General features: G+C 45.3%; 1 protein-coding gene across 4 annotated transcripts in view; it reads left to right on the top strand.

Moving 5' to 3' along the window:
- Positions 1-19,633, top strand: part of abca2 (ATP binding cassette subfamily A member 2) — a 559,549-nt gene that overhangs the window by 363,677 nt on the left and 176,239 nt on the right. For all 4 annotated transcript variants that reach the window (XM_087998533.1, XM_087998535.1, XM_087998534.1 and 1 more), the window contains exons 14-16: positions 2,407-2,580; positions 6,281-6,383; positions 18,210-18,324. In XM_087998533.1, coding sequence (XP_087854659.1) covers positions 2,407-2,580; positions 6,281-6,383; positions 18,210-18,324 — 392 coding nt within the window. The remainder of the gene's footprint in view (positions 1-2,406; positions 2,581-6,280; positions 6,384-18,209; positions 18,325-19,633) is intronic.

Raw genomic sequence — 19,633 nt, 5'->3', positions numbered from 1 at the left:
TTCTCAGTCCTGAATGGCATCCCCCTTATTTTTAAGTTGTGTCACAGACTCTGGACTCCTCAACCAGGAGAAACTTCTTATCTGCATCTACCCCTGTTAATCCCTTTAAATACTTTGTAGGTTTCTCTGAGATCACCTCTCATTCTTCAAAACTGTCCAATCTCTCTTCCTAGGACAGTCCTGCCATCCCAGAAACAGTCCAGTTGAACCTTCACTTTGTGGTAATAATATCTTTCCTGACATAAGCAGTCCATAACGGCATACAGTACTCTAACTGTGGTCTTGCCAAGTTCCTGTACAATCACTACTCCTGTACTCAAATCCTCTTGCAATAAAGGCTGGCATTCCTTGTACTTAGCTGCACCAGCATGTTAGCCTTCAGTGACTTTCGACAAGGTCTCCTTTTACATGTCCACCCTTTCAAACCTCTCATCTCATTTATGAAATGCTCTGCACATCTGTTCTTTCAAAAAAATGAGAAGCCTCACATTTTTCTTTACGATATTCCATTTTACCACATTCTTGTCCATTCACTAAGTCTGTCCAAGTCCTCCTGAAAGCATCTTCCTCACAGAACACATTCCTATTTAGCTTTGTATGACCTGCCAAATTTGGAAATATTGCATTCAGTCATCAGCTCCAAATCATTGATCTATATAGCTAGGGCCTAAGTACTGATCCTTGTGGTTCTGCTCCACCCCCAGCCCCCACCCCCCAAGTCACAGGCTACCTATCTGCAAATGACCCATTTATTCCTGCTCTCTCTCATTCTGTCTGTTAGCTAATCCTTAATCTATGACTGTCCATTCCCTAATGTACCATGTACTTTAGTTTTGCTAAACAACCTTTTGTGGGGGGACCTTATCAGAAGGTTTTTAAAAATCGAAACATGCTACATCCATTCATCAATTTTGTTGATAGTACCCTAAAAAAACTCTAACCAGTTTGTTAAGTGTGATTTTCCATTCACAAATCAATGCTGACTACACCAAATCTGATCCTTTTTCTCCAAGTTCCCTATTTGTTGCATTCTTTCTGATAGATTCTAGCATTTTCTAAACTACTGATATAAAGCTGAATGGTCTGTAGTTCCCTATTCTTTCCTTTGTTCCTTTTTGAAATAGTGCAAGCCCCAAATCTGCAGGAATTATTTCATAATCTATGATATTGTGGAAGATGATTGCGAATGAATCAGATATCTCTATACCCACCTCCTCAACACTTTGATTTAGATTTTATTGTCGTGTGTACTCAAGCACAGAAATACAGCACTGCAGTGCAAAGTGTACCACACCCGGCGCCATCTTAGGTACCAAGTACCCATGTACAAAAAACATAGTAAAAGAGAGAAACAAAGATAAAGGGTTAAGCATTATGGACCATTAGAAAAATTAAAAAAAAGGTAGTATTAACATTAAATCCTTCTTAGTATAAACTAGAAAAATAAAGTTAAAAGTTCAGCAGTCTTTGTTGAGCGTAAGCCATAATAGGGATGTGGATGATCGGGTCCCAGGGACTTGTTGACTTTCAGACCCATTAATTTCTCCAGTAACGTCTCCTCCAACTCTTCATGCCCCCTGTATCTCTAATTCTAAGAGATCTTTTTGTAACTTCCTCAGTGGAAGCATCCGCAAAGTAATCACTCAGCTTCTTTGCCATTTTCCTGGTCACCATTATATATTCTCCTGACTCCGTTTTCACATTCATCTTAGACAAACATTTTCTTTTAATGCAGATACAACTTTTTTAACAGGCTATTTTTATGTATTTTATTGTGTTGTAAAATGGAAATTCTCCATGATTTTCAAACCATGTCTTCAAAGTAAGCTTGAGATGGAGGATGGCATTACTGCGATGAGTGCTGTCCACAGGTTGTATATGTAAAGGAATTGCCAAATGGCCTGGAACAGAGTATCTCCTGAATAAAGTTCTTTTTCATTTATATTTGTTGTTTGTTGTTCTGATGTTAGTGCAGCTTCTCGCATTCACCAGCTCCAAATAAATTTTTAACGAATGATGAAGACATTGGTGCCGCATAATAACATTACTAAACATTTGTACACAGATGCCATAGTTTGCATTTCAGAACAATTAAAGTGAGTACCAAGATCTCTTTCTCATCAGCCATGGGTTGTTAAATCAGTTGTCATAATCGCAATAGGTTGCAGCTTTGAGCAGCGATTAACTTCAGGACATCAGTTTAAAATCACAGCCAGGGAGAAGTCAATAAATTGACCATCCAGAAAATTGCATGTCGTTTTTCTGACATTTTAAAAAATATATATAATCTTTCCTCTGTGGATCAATTTGCAGTTTCATTCAGCAAAAATGACAATTATTTTGTTTTGATTTTGAAATACGATTATTTGAAATTTTCTGAGCGCGCATATTAATTTCATCCCCAAGGTGTGATATTTCAGACTAAGGAGGATGGCACACTGCCCCCCCATGTCATGTTGAAGATCCGTCAGAACTCGAGCTTTACTGAGAAAACCAATGAAATTCGAAGGGCCTACTGGAGACCAGGGCCTAACACTGGAGGGAGATTCTATTTTCTTTATGGATTTGTCTGGATACAAGGTGGGTCATGACCCTGGTTCTGCATTGACCATCAACAGCTCTATGTTTAATAACTTGTTTTTCACATCATGTTTCATCTGTCTGCATTTCAGTCTGACCATATCTTGGCCGTCCTCTTTACATACAGGCGAAAGTGAGGACTGCAGATATTGGAGATCAGAATCGAGAGTGTGGCTCTGGAAAATCTCAACAGGTCAGGCAGCATCCGAGGAGCAGGAGATTCAACATGGCTCTTGCCCGAAATGTCGATTCTCCTGCTCCTCGGATGCTGCCTGACCTGCTGTGCTTTTCCAGCACCACGCTCTTGATTCTTCACATATAGTCAGTTCTGTTTCTTCAACGCGAATGCAATTAAAGATTTTAGACCATTATTTGTAGAGCGTGAACTTTCCTTATCTGAATTGGCTGCAACATGATTCCGGCCCCATTAGTTTAAAAGACGTGGCTATTGCAGGATTTGCATAAGACGCGCGATCGCACGAGAATGGAACTATCATGCTATATCAGATCCAATTGTACGATCTTGAGCATTGAAAAACAGAGTGGGTGCTAGAGACCTGAACGTGGTGGAAGGCCCTACCAAGCACATTGAGGGAGAACCCTTGGCTGAGGGTAAAGGCAGGTGTATTGGAAATGCTAGGGTGCAAGGATGCATCATCTAAACGATTATGACCGAGAAACTGGGGAAATGCAATTGACTGCTGACAGGAGTAAAGATATGAGGAAGCATTACCAAGGGAGCTGTGGCAGTCCATAGGCTTGTAATGAATAACTGTTGATAGCTAGATAAGCAGGGGAAGGGAACATGAGTGTCCAAGGTAGATCAGATGAAGATGAGAGACACAGAGGAAATGGGAAACAAAGTCAACGAAATAGTCAAATTCATGACTGGAGCAGGAAGTGGCATCATTATCATAGAATCCCTATAGTACAGAAAGAGGCCGTTCAGCCCATCGAGTCCACACTGACCCTCTGAAGAGAATCCAGCCCCTACCCTAACCCCATAATCCTACATTTACCACAGCTACTTCACCTACCCTGCACATTCCTGGACAGTACGAACAATTTAGCAAGGCCATTTGTCCTAACCTGCACAGCTTTGGACTGTGGGAGGAAATCGGAGTACTCAGATGACGCCTACACAGACACAGGGAGAACTTGCAAATTCCACACAGACGGTCACTCAAGGCTGGAATCGAATCCACATACCTGGCGCTGTGAGGCAGCAGAGTGAGCCACTGAGCCATTGTGCCACCCAAATGGTCATAACTGCTGGGAGGAGGTGCTGGGTTGGGCTGGATGAGGGAATGTTTCAGATAGCTCAGGCATGGCTGGCATTCATAGTGACATCTTATATGTGGAGGAAGTGAGTAGTTTTGAAGGAGAGGTTGTTCAATATGAGAATGAGTCTAACCAGACAGGAGAGGGTGGTGGTGGATAGAGGACTGGTTGGTCCTCTGAAGCAAGGAAGAAGTGAAGAGCTCTCCGACTGTCCTATAAAGGTATAGAGGAATTAGAATCCATGGTGAAGCAGAGGCAGCTCAAGCTGCGAGGCCATTGACATGCTGCAAACCATTAGAAACCTCACAGAGAGAGGAAGGGAGATGCTAGGAAAAGGTAGAAAAAAAAATAGAATTTTGATAGGAAGAAATAAGTTCAGTGGGGCAAGAACAGGCTGAATCAACACATCGACCAGGTCAGAATTTTGATGGATCTTGGGAAGGAGGGAGGAGAAGGGTGTTTGAGTTGAGGGCAGTGAAGAGAAGCTCTCCAGATAAGCTGAGTCAGTGACATCTTGAGGTACAAATATAGAATCCCTGCAATGTGGATATAGGCCATTCGGCCCTACAAGGCCACACTGACCCTGCGAAGAGTTACTCTACATTTACCCCTAACTAATGCACCTAACGTACACATCCCTGAACACAATGGGCAATCTTAGCGTGTCCAGTTCACCTAACCTGCACACCTTTGGATTCTGGGAGGAAACCGGAGCACCCGAAGGAAACTCATGCAGACACGGGGAGAGTGCGTAAGTCCACACAGAGTCGCCTGAGGTGGAAATCGAACATGGGTCCCTGGCACTGTGAGGCAGCAGTGCTAACCACTGAGCCACCATGCCAAGCATCAATGGTCAGATGCTTGGCAATGGGTTCACAGTCCATGTGGAGATGGGAGGAAGTGCTGGGGAGTTGGCATCAGCCTTTTGCTGGATAGAGGTCAGTACACTGGACAAACAGCATCACCTTACATGCCGATTTGATGGTGCTGTTAGGTTTGAACCTATGAGAAAGGACTGCCAACATTTCAGAAAGGGACGCATTGACATGAGTGATAGTCTATTTAGGTCCTGTGCAAGGTCCACTTTTGCCCCATTGTCCATCCCCTTGCTCTTCACTGTGCCCTGTGACTAGTTTAGCAGTCCTTTTTCTGACCACAACCACAAGCAGCCTCTTGCCCTTCTTATCTCTACTGGTAAAAATTTCAAACGGAAATGGTAGATTTAGCCATTGAGAGATTGCAGTGTGTCTGACTTAAATTAAACAAAAGGACCTGGAAATAATCAGCAGTTGAGGCAGTATCTCTGGGGAGTGGCAAAGTTAATGCTTCAGGGATCAACTGCTTAATTTTAAATTGCTAATTTGTTTGGAAATTGAGCTTACTTCCCTCCCAATTGCAATGATTTGGGAATGTGGTTACAAAATAAACTGACCCTCCCACCGATGCTCACACTCCAAATTCTCTGGCCCAGAAATTCCATTTCTGCAGAGTCAGAGCTCAGATGTATCCCAAAAGATGCTTATCAGAGCTTTTCTGAAGTGATGATGTGTTGACTATGTGGGACTTGCTCTGGATATTTGTATTCCGGTCAGCAATTACCTAGTATCTGGAACTCTCCGAAATGTCTCCAGCTGAGATTTTGGACAGTACTGACTAACATACTTGGGTAACAACTGAGGAAATATGAGGGAATTCATGCCTCTGCTAATGTCTGGGTAACTATATTAATGTCCACACCTCTCAAGATGTTTTAAAAGGACTGGTCCACTTTGCGATGACCTCCCAAATGTATACCCTGACCGCTTCACTCCTTCCCCTTACAACTACTCTTTGCAATCCACCGTCCCATTCCCCCACCTTCCTGTCTACCCCCTCCCCTCTGCCCTCAATATCCCTGGCTTTCCAAACTTCATGATTCCTCTCAAATCATCTCCCTCCACCCTTCCCTAACCCAACCCAACTCACCAGCTGCCACCCTACCCTACCCAGCTGGTGTCCTGCCCACCCTGCCAGCTTAACCAGTCATTTCACCCACACTCATTCAGTACGATGCTGAAAACCATAATTAAATGTCATGCGGGCATTTCAGTAAGTCAGTGAATTTACCAGATAATAGCAATGAGTGCAGTACAAAGGGAGCATGGCTGAGGCTTCTCCAACATTAATGCTGTAGGAGGAAGGATTCCAAAAGAAGATACACTCGGTGTTTCTTAAGAGGCTTGGAGAAATACAGAGCACCATCACCAGGTGAGAAAGGAGGAGGAAGAGTAACAATCCAGGGGTGATCGCCAATCTTGGAGGATTCTGGCCTGCAGACACTTTGATGTTTTAATGTGGGTGGGAGTTAAATCTCTGTAGTTATTTACAGCCTTCCTTGGATTTAATGTCCTGTGATCGTTTTGTCTGTCTCTTCCTCTAGATATGATGGAACGGGCCATTATCAATACATTTGTGGGACACGATGTGGTGGAACCTGGGAACTATGTCCAGATGTTTCCCTACCCCTGCTACACCAGGGACGAGTGAGTATTGGCCAAGAAAGTGATGGATGTGGGTACAATTACAACATTTGAAAGCCATTTGGAATGGTACATGAATAGAAAAGGTTTGGAGCGATATGGGCCAGGGGCAGGCAGGTGGCATTGGTAATTGGCTCAGACTGGTACCATGCAGGACCATGTCCGTCCCTTCAGAAAGGATATAATTGCACTGGTTCACTTCACTGATTCCTGGGATGAAGGCGTTTTCTTTTGAACAAAGATTAGGCAGGTTGGCCCCATTTCCATTTGGAGTTGAGAAGAATGAGATGATTTAATTGAATCACGAAGGCTTGAAAGAAACATTATTGAGTCATAGAGATGTACAGCACAGAAACAGGCCCTTCGGTCCAACCCGTCCATGCTGACCAGGTATCCCAACCCAATCTAGTCCCACCTGCCAGCACCCAGCCCATATCCCTCCAAACCCTTCCTATTCATCTACTCATCCAAATGCCTCTTAAATGTTTGTGAAGGCATTGAGAATTAAAGAATATGGTTTAAAAATTAACAGGTTCCCACGTATGACAGAGATGTACATAAATATTATCTCTTGAGTGCTGTTAGTCTATGAAATTATTTTTCTCCAAGATGTGGTTGGGGTTATGTCAATGAAGGGGTTATGAAATTATACTTGTGGGGAGGGAAGTGGTGTCAGGTCACAGTCAAAATGGAGTTGGAGCCATAATTGGATCAGCCATTATTCTACTGTGTGTCAGAACTGTCTTGAGAACCCAAATGATCTACTCCCACTTCAGTTCTTTTGTTCTTGTGTCTTAAGCATTCAAGGTTGAATTGTACTGCAGGGTGAAGGGTGAATAGCTAAGGTAATGTGGGGACATGGTAGGCAAGTGTGATGAGAACTACTTGCTCATGGGGACAGTAAACACCAATGTGAACTAATTTCATAGAAACCCTACAGTGTGGCAGAGGCCATTCAGCCCATCGAGTCCACACCAACCTTCCAAAGAGCATCGCAAGCACACCCGCCCCCTCCCTATCCCTGCAACTCTGCATTTCCTGTGGCTATTCCACATAGTTTGCACATCCCTGTACACTGTGGGCGATTTAGGTTTGATTCTACCCTCAGGTGAGGTTCTGTATGGAGTTGACACATTCTCCCCGTGTCTGTGTAGGTTTCCATTGGGTGCTCCAGTTTACTCCCCACAGTCCAACGATGTTCAGGTTAGGTAGATTGGCTGTGGAAAAGGTAGTAGGGAGAGGGTAGTGGGGGGTGGATCTGGGTGGGAAGTTCTTAGAAGGGTCAGTGTGGACTCGATGGGCTGAATGGCCTGCTTCCACACTGTAGGGATTCAATTATTCTAAGTAACTAATGCTGAAAATTGCTGGAATTGTTAGCTGATAACAGTGAATAGCAGAATGATCAATCACTCTCATTAATCACAGATTTAAGGATAGAAAAAGACGCAGGAATGATAGAGAAAGAAATTAAGTCAATTAGATTAACACCAGGTCCAGGAGAGCCAACAAGGAGTGGGGGATAAAAGTAGGATTAAGGGAGAATGAAAATAATAAAAGGTAAGCAAAGAAAATAAATCTATTTAGGAAAAGTTCATCATCTTGAGGAATGAAATGCCATGTTTCAATTGTCCCTTTTCTGAGCAGCCAACCTTAAGTAATGTGACAGTACCATAAATCAATTTGCTACTTTCTGGAGTGGCTTTAATTCATGTTTGCAGCTCAAATGTAACAAATCCTTGTTAGATTGCTTTGTCTATTTGCAAAGTGGAGCAGTGCAATTGTATGTCTAGCAATTTGTGATTTGCAGCTCGGGGCATATCTGGTACATTTAAAATGTTTTTATCCACACCGATACCTGCCTCTCACTAGGGTAGTGCACTGGAAATCAACTATTCCTGAAGTTGTTACAAATGTGAACATTTGTTTAAGCCAGTGAATTATGTAAAGTTGCCTGACGATCTAATTCAGTGAATAGCTTTTTAACATTACAATTTTCTTTTACTTGTCAACACAATTTTTAATCAATGGAAGGAAAGATTACTTGAATTGCTAATTTATAGCTCTGTAACTTATACTCGGCCAGTTTTAAAATGTTTGCTGGTTTTCTCATGCACCTATGTCACTGTAACTTCAGATATCATGTGACCGTGTTCTACCTTCTACAGCTCAGAGCTGACTGCTCTGTTGCCTTACCATTATGTCGCCCTTTCTCAGCAGGCCCTCTGAACTGAGGGTGACAAGGTCCTACTCTGGGGTAATGCAGGATCCACACACCTAGCCATCGGGGACAAGTCATGTTTAAGAAGGTGTTCAGATATTTTTATGCTTCTTCCATTTGGCCTCCACCTGCTCCTGTTGAAGATTTTGTTTCTGGAGTTCAGAGCCCATTTCTGGTCACCCAGCGATAGAATCATTATTATTATATTTATTACTAATGATAATCAATAATACTGATCATTATTATTAAGCCGGAGAGAGTTCAGGATGTTGCTGGGTAAGATGCTGTTCGGAGGGTCAGTATGGACTCCAAGGGCTGAATGGTCTGCTTCTACTATAGGGATTCTGTGACTGATGGCCTGAATCAAATGAGCGCACGCATAGCGTTCTCTTTTTGCAGTTCCATCTGTTGTGTAGTCACTTGATAATACAATCCTGACAGCATGCTGGCACAATTTGGCCCACTTGCAATGAGTCCAACAGCTTCTGATAACGAGAACTCTGTCTTCATTGAGACAAGGGGACAGGACAGCCTTTGCTCTTCCCGAGTGGTCGTCTAATCTAAAAATACAGCATTGTTCACATCGTGCAGCGTTGCGTAGCATAGAAGAGCTTTCATTTAAGAATGATCTTTGGGGAAAGACGAGGCAATATTGTCATGTTCTCTTGTCTCAACAAAAACAAAACTGCAGTCATGAAAAGTAATTTGATTCATTACCTGCTGATAAACCTTCAACAAATAGAAGCATGTACTGGCTCCACAGGTCGGATTTTCCAATGAATTTCAGGATCCAGTGTCAGGATCAAATTGAGATCCTGGGTCTGCGCTTACTCGCAGAGCACCTGTTGGAACAGTCTTCCTCATTGACCAAAGGACAGTGAGTGATAAGAGGCACGTCTCCATCGTGAGATTTTTAAACGTTGTTCACTCATGGGCATCACTGGCTGGGCCTGCATTTATTGCCTGTCCCTAGTTGTCCTAGAGAAGGTGGTGGTGAGCTGCCTTCTTGGCCACTACAGTCTCAGTGCTGCAGGTAGACCCTCAATGCTAATAGGGCGGGGTGGGGAGTTCCGGGATTTGACCCAGCAACAGTAAAGGAATGATGACGTACTTTGAGGCCTTTCATGCCTCAGACACATCCCTGGGCTGTGAAGCCTCCCATCCTGGCTCCCCAATCTGCTGCAAGAAAGCTCAACCCATTGAGATTGCAGCCTTGCTTTGGGTAGGAGCTTTGGAGGAAGGACAGAGAAGTCATTCCATAGTGACAGATTTCTGGTGAGGCCACACAACCAACCTTCATTCAAACATGTCCTCAGTGGTTGGCGCTGCAGTCTCTCAGCGTCAGGGACCCAATTTCGATTCCAGCCTCAAGCGACTGTCTGTGTGGGTTTCCTCTGGGTGCTCTGGTTACCTCCCAACAGTCCATAGATGTGCAGGTTCAGTGAGTTGGCCACTCTAAATTGCCCACAGTGTTAGTGATGTGCAGACTAGATGGACTAGCCATGGGCAATTCAAGATTACAGGGATAAGATAGGGGTGTTTTCTGGGTGGGATGCTCTTAGGAGGGCCAGTGTGGATTCAATGTGTCGAATGGCTTGCTTACACACTGTAGATTTATGATTCTATGATGTGGTGTGAACCTTGTTCACCTTAACTGGTTACTAACCTTTGCAGAGTGGGCAGCTAGAATTCATTCTCCACTGCCCCCAGCAGAGCTCCCTAGTGGTGAGCATAGTTTATGGAGCTGACCCAAGGGTGGTTTCTTCCAGCCTCTGTCATTTCCCTGTGCCCTCCCACACCCAAACCCTTTACCACAGGCTGCAAGAGGTCAGCGGGGCATGAACCTACTGGGGCTGAGATGATCAACCACATCTAAAGTGTGGACTTGTTGGGCCGAAGGGCCTGTTTCCACTGTAAGTAATCTAAATCTAATCTAAGTAAAGCCTCTCACATTGCAAGCAACGTGAGTAACTTTAGAATTTGCACATAATGTGCATTCTGTGACTAACCTCCACTGCCTGCATTACTCTGGAGACACAATCCTGCTATAAGGAGAAAGGGAGGACTGCAGATGCTGGAGATGCTCAAGTGTGTACAAGACAATTTTCTGATTCAGTATGTGGATGTACCTACTAGAGAAGGTGCAAAACTTGACCTACTCTTGGGAAATAAGGCAGGGCAGGCGACTGAGGTGTCAGTGGGGAGCACTTTGGGGCCAGCGACCGTAATTCTATTCGTTTTAAAATAGTGATGGAAAAGGATAGACCAGATCTAAAAGTTGAACTTCTAAATTGGAGAAAGGCCAATTTTGATGGTATTAGGCAAGAACTTTCAAAAGCTGATTGGAGGCAGATGTTCGCAGGTAAAGGGACGGCTGGAAAATGGGAAGCCTTCAGAAATGAGGTAATGAGAATCCAGAGAAAGTATATTCCTGTCAGGGTGAAAGGGAAGGCTGGTAGGTATAGGGAATGCTAGATGCCGAAAGAAATTGAGGGTTTGGTTAAGAAAAAGAAGGAAGCATATGTCATGTATAGACAGGATAGATCGAGTGAATCCTTAGAAGAGTATAAAAAAGTAGGAGTATACTTAAGAGGGAACTCAGGAGGGCAATTCGGGAACATGAGATAGCTTTGGCAAATAGAATTAAGGAGAATCCAAACGATTTTTACAAATATATTAAGGACAAAAGGGAAACTAGGGAGAGAATAGGGCACCTCAAAGATCAGCAAGGCGGCCTTTGTGTGGAGCCACAGAAAATGGGGGAGATAGTAAATGAATATTTTGCATCAGTATTTACTGTGGAAAAGGATATGTAAGATATAGACTGTAAGGATATAGATGGTGACATCTTGCAAAATGTCCAGATTACAGAGGAGGAAGTGCTGGATGTCTTGAAACAGTTAAAGGTGGATAAATCCCTAGGACCTGATCAGGTGTACCCAAGAACGTTGTGGGAAGCTAGAGAAGAGATTGCTGGGCCTCTTGCTGAGATATTTGTATCATCGATAGTCACAGGTGAGGTGCCGGAAGACTAGAGGTTGGCAAACGTGGTGCCACGGTTTAAGAAGGGCGGTAAAGACAAGCCAGGGAACTATAGACCGGTGAGCCTGACCTCAGTGGTGGACAAGTTGTTGGAGGGAATCCTGAGGGACAGGATGTAGATGTATTTGGAAAGGCAAGGACTGATTCAGGATAGTCAACATGGCTTTGTGCGTGGGAAATCATGTCTCACAAACTTGATTGAATTTTTTTGAAGAAGTAACAAAGAAGATTGATGAAAGCAGAGCAGTAGATGTGATCTATATGGACTTCAGAAAGGTGTTCAACAAGGTTCCCCATGGGAGACTGATTAGCAAGGTTAGATCTCATGGAATACAGGGAGACCTAGCCATTTGGATACAAAACTGGCTCAAAGGTAGAAGACAGAGGGTTCTGGAGGAGGGTTGTTTTTCAGACTGGCGACCTGTGACCAGTGGAGTGCCACAAGGATCGTTGCTGGGCCCTCTACTTTTTGACATTTACATAAATGATTTGGATGCAAGCATAAGAGGTACATTAGTAAGTTTGCAGATGACACCAAAATTAGAGGTGTAGTGGACAGCGAAGAGGGTTACCTCAGATTACAACAGGATCTGGACCAGATGGGCCAATGGGCTGAGAAGTGGCAGATGCAGTTTAATTCAGATAAATGTGAGGTGCTGTATTTTGGGAAAGCAAATCTTAGCAGGACTTATACACTTAATGGTAAGGTCGTAGGGAGTGTTGCTGAACAAAGAGACCTTGGAGTGCAGGTTCATAGCTCCTTGAAAATGGAGTCGCAAGTAGATAGGATAGTGAAGAAGGCGTTTGGTATACTTTCCTTTATTGGCCAGAATATTGAGCACAGGAGTTGGGAGGTCATGTTGTGGCTATGCGGGACATTGGTTAGGCCACTGTTGGAATATTGTGTGCATTTGTGGTCTCCTTCCCATCGGAAAGATGTTGTGAAACTTGAAAGGGTTCAGAAAAGATTTACAAGGATGTTGGCAGGGTTGGAGGATCTGAGCTACAGGGAGAGGCTGAACAGGCTGGGGCAGTTTTCCCTGGAACTTCGGAGGCTGAGGGGTGACCTTATAGAGGTTTACAAAATTATGAGGGGCATGAATAGGATAAATAGACAAAATCTTTTCCCTGGGGTCGGGGAGTGCAGAACTAGAGGGCATAGGTTTAGGGTGAGAGGGGAAGGATATGAAAGAGACCTACAGGGCAACTTTTTCATGCAGAAGGTGGTACGTGTATGGAATGAGCTGCCAGAGGAAGTGGTGGAGGCTGGTACAGTTGCAACATTTAAGAGGCATTTGGATAGGTATATGAATAGGAAGAGTTTGGAGGGATATGGGCCAGGTGCTGGCAGGTGGGACTAGATTGGGTTGGGATATCTGGTCAGCATGGACAAGTTGGACCGAAGGGTCTGTTTCCATGTTGTACATCTCTTTGACTCTATGACTCTATGAGATTAGATTACCTACAGTGTGGAAACAGGTCCTTCGCCCCAACCAGTCCACACCGACCCTCTGAAGAGTAACCCACCCGGACCTATTTCCCTCTGACTAATACACCTAACACTTTGGGCAATATACCATGGCCAATTCCCCTGACCTGCACATCTTTGGACTGTGGGAGGATACCAGAGGAAACCCACTTAGACGCTGGGAAAATGTGCAAACTCCACACAGACCGTCACCCTAGGCTGGAATCGAACCTGGGTCCCTGGTGCTGAGAGGCAGCAGTGCTAACCACTGAGCCACCATGCTGCCCAACTGCGGCATAATAGGACAAAAAAATCAAAAGGTGTGGCACTGGAAAAGTAGTACAATATCTAATGCTCTTTTTGTACCCTGTCATAAACTTCCATATCATTCTGATAGTGGCAACCAAAACTGCACACATTACTCCAAATGTGTCCAAACCAAAGTTTTATACAGCTGCAACATTGTGGGCGGCACGGTGGCACAGTGGTTAGCACTGCTGCCTCACAGCGCCAGAGACCCAGGTTCAATTCCCCACTCATGCGACTGACTGTGGAATTTGCACGTTCTCCCCGTGTCTGCATGGGTTTCCTCCGGGTGCTCCGGTTTCCTCCCACAGTCCAAAGATGTGCAGGTCAGGTGAATTGGCCATGCTAAATTGCCCGTAGTGTTAGATAAAAGGGGTAAATGTAGGGGAATGGGTGGGTTGCGCTTCGGCGGGTTGGTGTGGACTTGTTGGGCCGAAGGGCCTGTTTCCACACTGTAAGTAATCTAATCTAATCTAATCTAAAACATGATTTGCCATCTTTATACTCAGTGCCCCAGCTGATGAAGGCAAGCATGCCATTTGCCTCCAATACCACCTTATCCATGTGTGTTGTTCTTGACTTACACCCCATGATCCCATGCATTTCAATGCTCCTCAGGGTCCTACCATTTACTGTATGCTTTCCTCTTGCATTTGACCTCCCAAAATGCATCACCTCACATTTGTTCAGATAAACCCCATCTGCCATTTCCCTACCCATCCTTCCAACTGATCTATATCCTTGATGACCTTTCTCACAATCCACAACTCTACTAACTTGCATGACATCTACCAACTTCAGAATCAGACCACCTACATTTTCATCCAAGATATTTATACAAACAGCACTGATCCTTGCAGAGGACAACTGGTCACAGACCTCCAATCAGAAAAGCACTCTTCACGACTATCCTCTGTCTCAATGACCAAGCCAATTTTGTATCCAACTAGCCAACTCCGCTTCCATGCGACTGGACTGGTTAATCTTATATACTAGCCAACCATGAGGAACCTTGTCAAATGTTTTCATAAAGCCCATGCAGAAAACATCCACTGCCCGACCCACATCATTCAGCATCCTCACCAATCGACATCCACTGCCTGACCCTCACCAGTCGACATCCACCGCCCGACCCTCACCAATCCACATCCACCGCCCGACCCTCATCAATTGACATCCACTGCCCGACCCTCATCAATTGACATCCACTGCCTGACCCTCATCAATCGACATCCACCGCCCGACCCTCATCAATCGCCTTCCACTGCCCGACCCTCATCAATCGACATCCACCGCTGGACCCTCATCAGTCGACATCCACTGCCACACCCTCATCAATCGACATCCACCGCCCGACCCTCATCAATCGACATCCACTGCATGACCCTCATCAATCGACATCCACTGCCTGACCCTCATCAGTCGACATCCACCACCCTACCCTCATCAGTCGACATCCACCGCCCGAACCTCATCAATCCACATCCACTGCCCGACCCTCATCAGTCGACACCCACCGCCCGACCCATATCAGTCGACACCCACCGCCCTACCCTCATCAATCGACATCCACCGCCCGACCCTCATCAATCGACATCCACTGCCTGACCCTCATCAGTCGACATCCACTGCCTGACCCTCATCAGTCGACATTCACTGCCTGACCCTCATCAATCGACATCCACCGCCCGACCCTCATCAATCGACATCCACCGTCCGACCCTCATCAATCGACATCCACTGCCTGACCCTCATCAATCGACATCCACCGCCCGACCCTCATCAATCCACATCCACTGCCTGACCCTCATCAATCCACATCCACTGCCTGACCCTCATCAGTCGACATCCACTGCCTGACCCTCATCAATCGACATCCACTGCCTGACCCTCATCAGTCGACATCCACCGCCCGACCCTCATCAATCGACATCCACCGCCCTACCCTCGTCAATCGACATCCACCGCCCTAACCTCATTTGTCAACTTCCACCGCCCTACCCTCATCAATCGACATCCACTGCCTGACCCTCATCAGTCGACATCCACCGCCCAACCCTCATCAGTCGACATTCACTGCCTGACCCTCATCAATCGACATCCACTGCCCGACCCTCATCAGTCGACATCCACTGCCCGACCCTCATCAGTCGACATCCACTGCCTGACCCTCATCAGTCGACATCCACCGCCCTACCCTCATCAGTCGACATCCACCTCCCGACCCTCATCAGTCGACATCCACCACCCTACCCTCATCAATCGACATCCACCGCCCGACCCTCATCAATCGACATCCACCGCCTGACCCTCATCAGTCGACATCCACCGCCCGACCCTCATCAATCGACATCCACCGCCCTACCCTCATCAATCGACATCCACCGCCCGACCCTCATCAATCGACATCCACTGCCTGACCCTCATCAATCGACATCCACCGCCCAACCCTCATCAATCCACATCCACTGCCTGACCCTCATCAGTCGACATCCACTGTCTGACCCTCATCAATCGACATCCACTGCCTGACCCTCATCAGTCGACATCCACCGCCCTACCCTCATCAATCGACATCCACTGCCTGACCCTCATCAGTCGACATCCACAGCCCGACCCTAATCAGTCGACATCCACCGCCCGACCCTCATCAGTCGATATCCACCACCCTACCCTCATCAGTCGACATCCACCGCCTGACCCTCATTAATCGACATCCACCGCCCGACCCTCATCAATCCACATCCACTGCCTGACCCTCATCAGTCGACATCCACCACCCTACCCTCATCAGTCGACATCCACTGCCCGACCCTCATCAATCGACATCCACCGCCTGACCCTCATCAATCGACATCCACCATCTGACCCTCATCAATCGACATCGACCGCCTGACCCTCATCAATCGACATCCACCGCCCGACCCTCATCAGTCGACATCCACCGCCCGACCCTCATCAATCGACATCCACCGCCCGACCCTCATCAGTCGACATCCACCGCCCGACCCTCATCAGTCGACATCCACTGCCCGACCCTCATCAGTCGACATCCACCGGCCTACCCTCATCAATCGACATCCACTGCCCGACCCTCATCAGTCGACATCCACCGCTGGACCCTCATCAGTCGACATCCACTGCCTGAACCTCATCAATCGACATCCACCGCCCGATCCTCATCAATCGACATCCACTGCCTGACCCTCATCAATCGACATCCACTGCCCGACCCTCATCTGTCGACTTCCACTGCCCGACCCTCATCAGTCGACATCCACTGCCCGACCCTCATCAATCGACATCCACAGCCCGACCCTCATCCATCGACATCCACTGCCCGACCCTCATCAATCGACATCCACTGCCCGACCCTCATCAGTCGACATCCACTGCCTAATCCACATCCACTGCCCGACCCTCATCAATCGATATCTACCGCCCTACCCTCATCAGTTGACATCCACTGCCTGACCCTCATCAGTCGACATCCACCGCTCAATCCGCATCAATCAATTTTGTCAATTCCTCAAAAAACTCAACCAGGTTTGAGAGACAAGACCTCCCTGCATAAAGCAATCCGCACGATCTGTAATAAATTCACCCTTCTCCAGGTCCAAGTAAATCCTGTTCCTTAAAATCTTCTCCACCTAATTTCCCTGCTCACTAGACAATACGTTCCACAATTAGCCCTGTTGCCCTTCTTAAACAAAGGCATGCCATTGTCTATTCTTCAGTCGTCTGGGACCTCGGCTATGGCTAAAGCAGATACAAAGATCTCTGCTAAGGCCCCAGTGTTCTCCTCCCTTTGCCTCCTTCAGTATCCTGGGGTGGATCCCTTGGACCCTGTGGACTTGTCAATCTTAATGTTATATAAGATACCCAACATCACCTCCTTTTTAATATCGATATGCCCCAGTGTATCAAGCTACCCCGCTCCAAGCTTGCCATCATCCACGTTGTTCTTGGTGAATACTGATGCAAAGTACTCGTTAGGTAGTTGGGGTAAAACTGCCTTTTCCACAAAGTGATTTGGTCTTTCTTCCCATCCTCTTCTCTACTACACGGAACAGTCCCCGTTCCAGGAGAGTTTCACTTGGGCCGTTGGAGTTTTTGTGATCCTGACCAAAACCACTAGTCGTACCCTGATTCCTGGTGATGTGCCTGTTTGTCTTTTCCCTTCTCAACTCTCATCAGCACAGCAATCTGACGTGGAGGTGCCGGTGTTGGACTAGGGTGGACAAAGTCAAAAAATCACAGGATTATAGTCCAACAGGTTTATTTGAAACCAGAAGCTTTTGAAGCCCCTGCTCCTTCCTCAGCAGCTTGTGAGAAAGATTACATCAGACACATAATTTTTATTAGTAATACATTCGCATAAATTGTATGACCCTTTAATCTTTTACTTATAAATTCTCCGTCCAATGTAGTCTCTCTCACTAGCTGCCTGGGAAGGAGCTTTCCGTTTCAAATAAACTTGTTTAATTATAACCCGATGTCGTGTGATTTTAGAAACTTTGAGCAATTCTTAGAAATGAGGTGCTTGCTGGGAATTAGATGTGCCCTTTCCACCTATCTTTTGGCCAAAAGGGCTATTTTGAAAAATTAGCTTCATGTGGAGCTCGGTGTTCATGACACACGTTAGGGTGTCTCTCATTGTTCCTACATATCGATAGGAACAAGGTAACAAACGATTAGTTGAAGGTTGATCTGTACTACTGGATATTGAGAATAAATCACTATTTAAAGAAAGAATGCATTAATAAAATTATCTTCCTTGCCTTTTTTTGTCCAGCTTTCTGTTTGTGATTGAGCACATGATGCCCCTCTGCATGGTTATATCATGGGTGTATTCAGTGGCCATGATGATTCAGCATATTGTTGCAGAAAAGGAGCACAGACTAAAGGAGGTAAGGTTTGATCGTGTATTCAGCAACATCTTTTTCAGAAAGCTGAAATAACTTTTCATGACAAACATTTACTGTTTAGAACACACCCCTTTTACAATGTGGCTGAGAGATGATTAACCCCCATTTTCTGCCCATGTGAAGTTGCCACGACTCAGGAAAGTTACCTTGACTGATTGAGGATTGAGCACTCAATATGATGCTAGTTGGGCACCCCGCACATTGATAGTTGCTGTCAGGTATTTAAGTCTCCATCTTCCACTGCCAACAAGGAGGTTCCAATGCTGAACCAACTCCACAGTAGAAAGAAATATAGCATTTATTGGGTTAACTAGAACGTCTGACAATCTAATGACAAGGGGATGTCAGGATGGAAGGGGTCTGTGATCTGCATACCAACATTTTTATGTTCAGTTATGATTCATAGTTATTCAATAATCAACCAGATACCAGGTGCAAATTTGACTTTTGAAGTTGAAGACCGGAATCTCAAGAGGGATTTAGACTTTTACACAGTCCCATAGGGAGAAAATTGTTACGATTCCGGGAAAGGATTATAATTTGTTGTGAGGATAAACAAACTGACACTGAGGTACACATGACAATGGAATTCAGGCATTCTTATTCTCTCTGTCATCATCCCTTCTCCAAAAATTCCTGTGCTTGACTGTTCAACATGTTGCATATTGATACCTGTGACTTCAGTGAGTTTTTGAAAGATTGAATAGGCCATCATTCTTGAATTTTTTGTGAATGCTAAATATTTGAGTCACAATTATATTTCATAAAGCACCTTCAAGCTGCATTTTAACTGATATTTATTTAAATTAGCTAAGGTTTGAAGACCAATTTTTGGAATATGTGTTACATTTATTCAATGTATTTCAATACAAATGGCCTAAAATTATTAGATCTATTTAATTTTCAGTCCAATTCTTTGCAGAGTTTTATTTCTATGATCTAACTGCATTCAGATGCTCACACTGCCAGTTTTCGGATTTCTGAATTGCAGCATTGAAAGCGATATGAGCTTTGTCCAACCTGTTTGTTCTCTCTGTTCTGGACTGTAGTGTGTCACAAAGCTGGCCCTTTTTTCTGAAAGCTGTTCCTTTCCTCAAGGATATGGTGTTCTTGATTTTTTCAGAGGGGTCATAAACAGGCCGGGGGCTCCGAAACGGCTGGGTTTGGTACAGAGACAAAAGGCCTTTTTGTTTATACATAAACAGATGAGACTTTAGGCCAAAGCTTTTACGTCTTTAGAAGTAACCTGTAATAGTCAAAGGGGAGTGGCCAACTCTCCAGCTGAGAAGTT

The sequence above is a fragment of the Chiloscyllium plagiosum genome, unplaced genomic scaffold (assembly GCF_037043375.1).
Source record: "Chiloscyllium plagiosum isolate Xiang-an unplaced genomic scaffold, Cpla_swu_hap1 HiC_scaffold_21, whole genome shotgun sequence".
Classification (NCBI taxonomy): domain Eukaryota; kingdom Metazoa; phylum Chordata; class Chondrichthyes; order Orectolobiformes; family Hemiscylliidae; genus Chiloscyllium; species Chiloscyllium plagiosum.
This window is presented reverse-complemented; position numbering and strand designations above follow the sequence as displayed.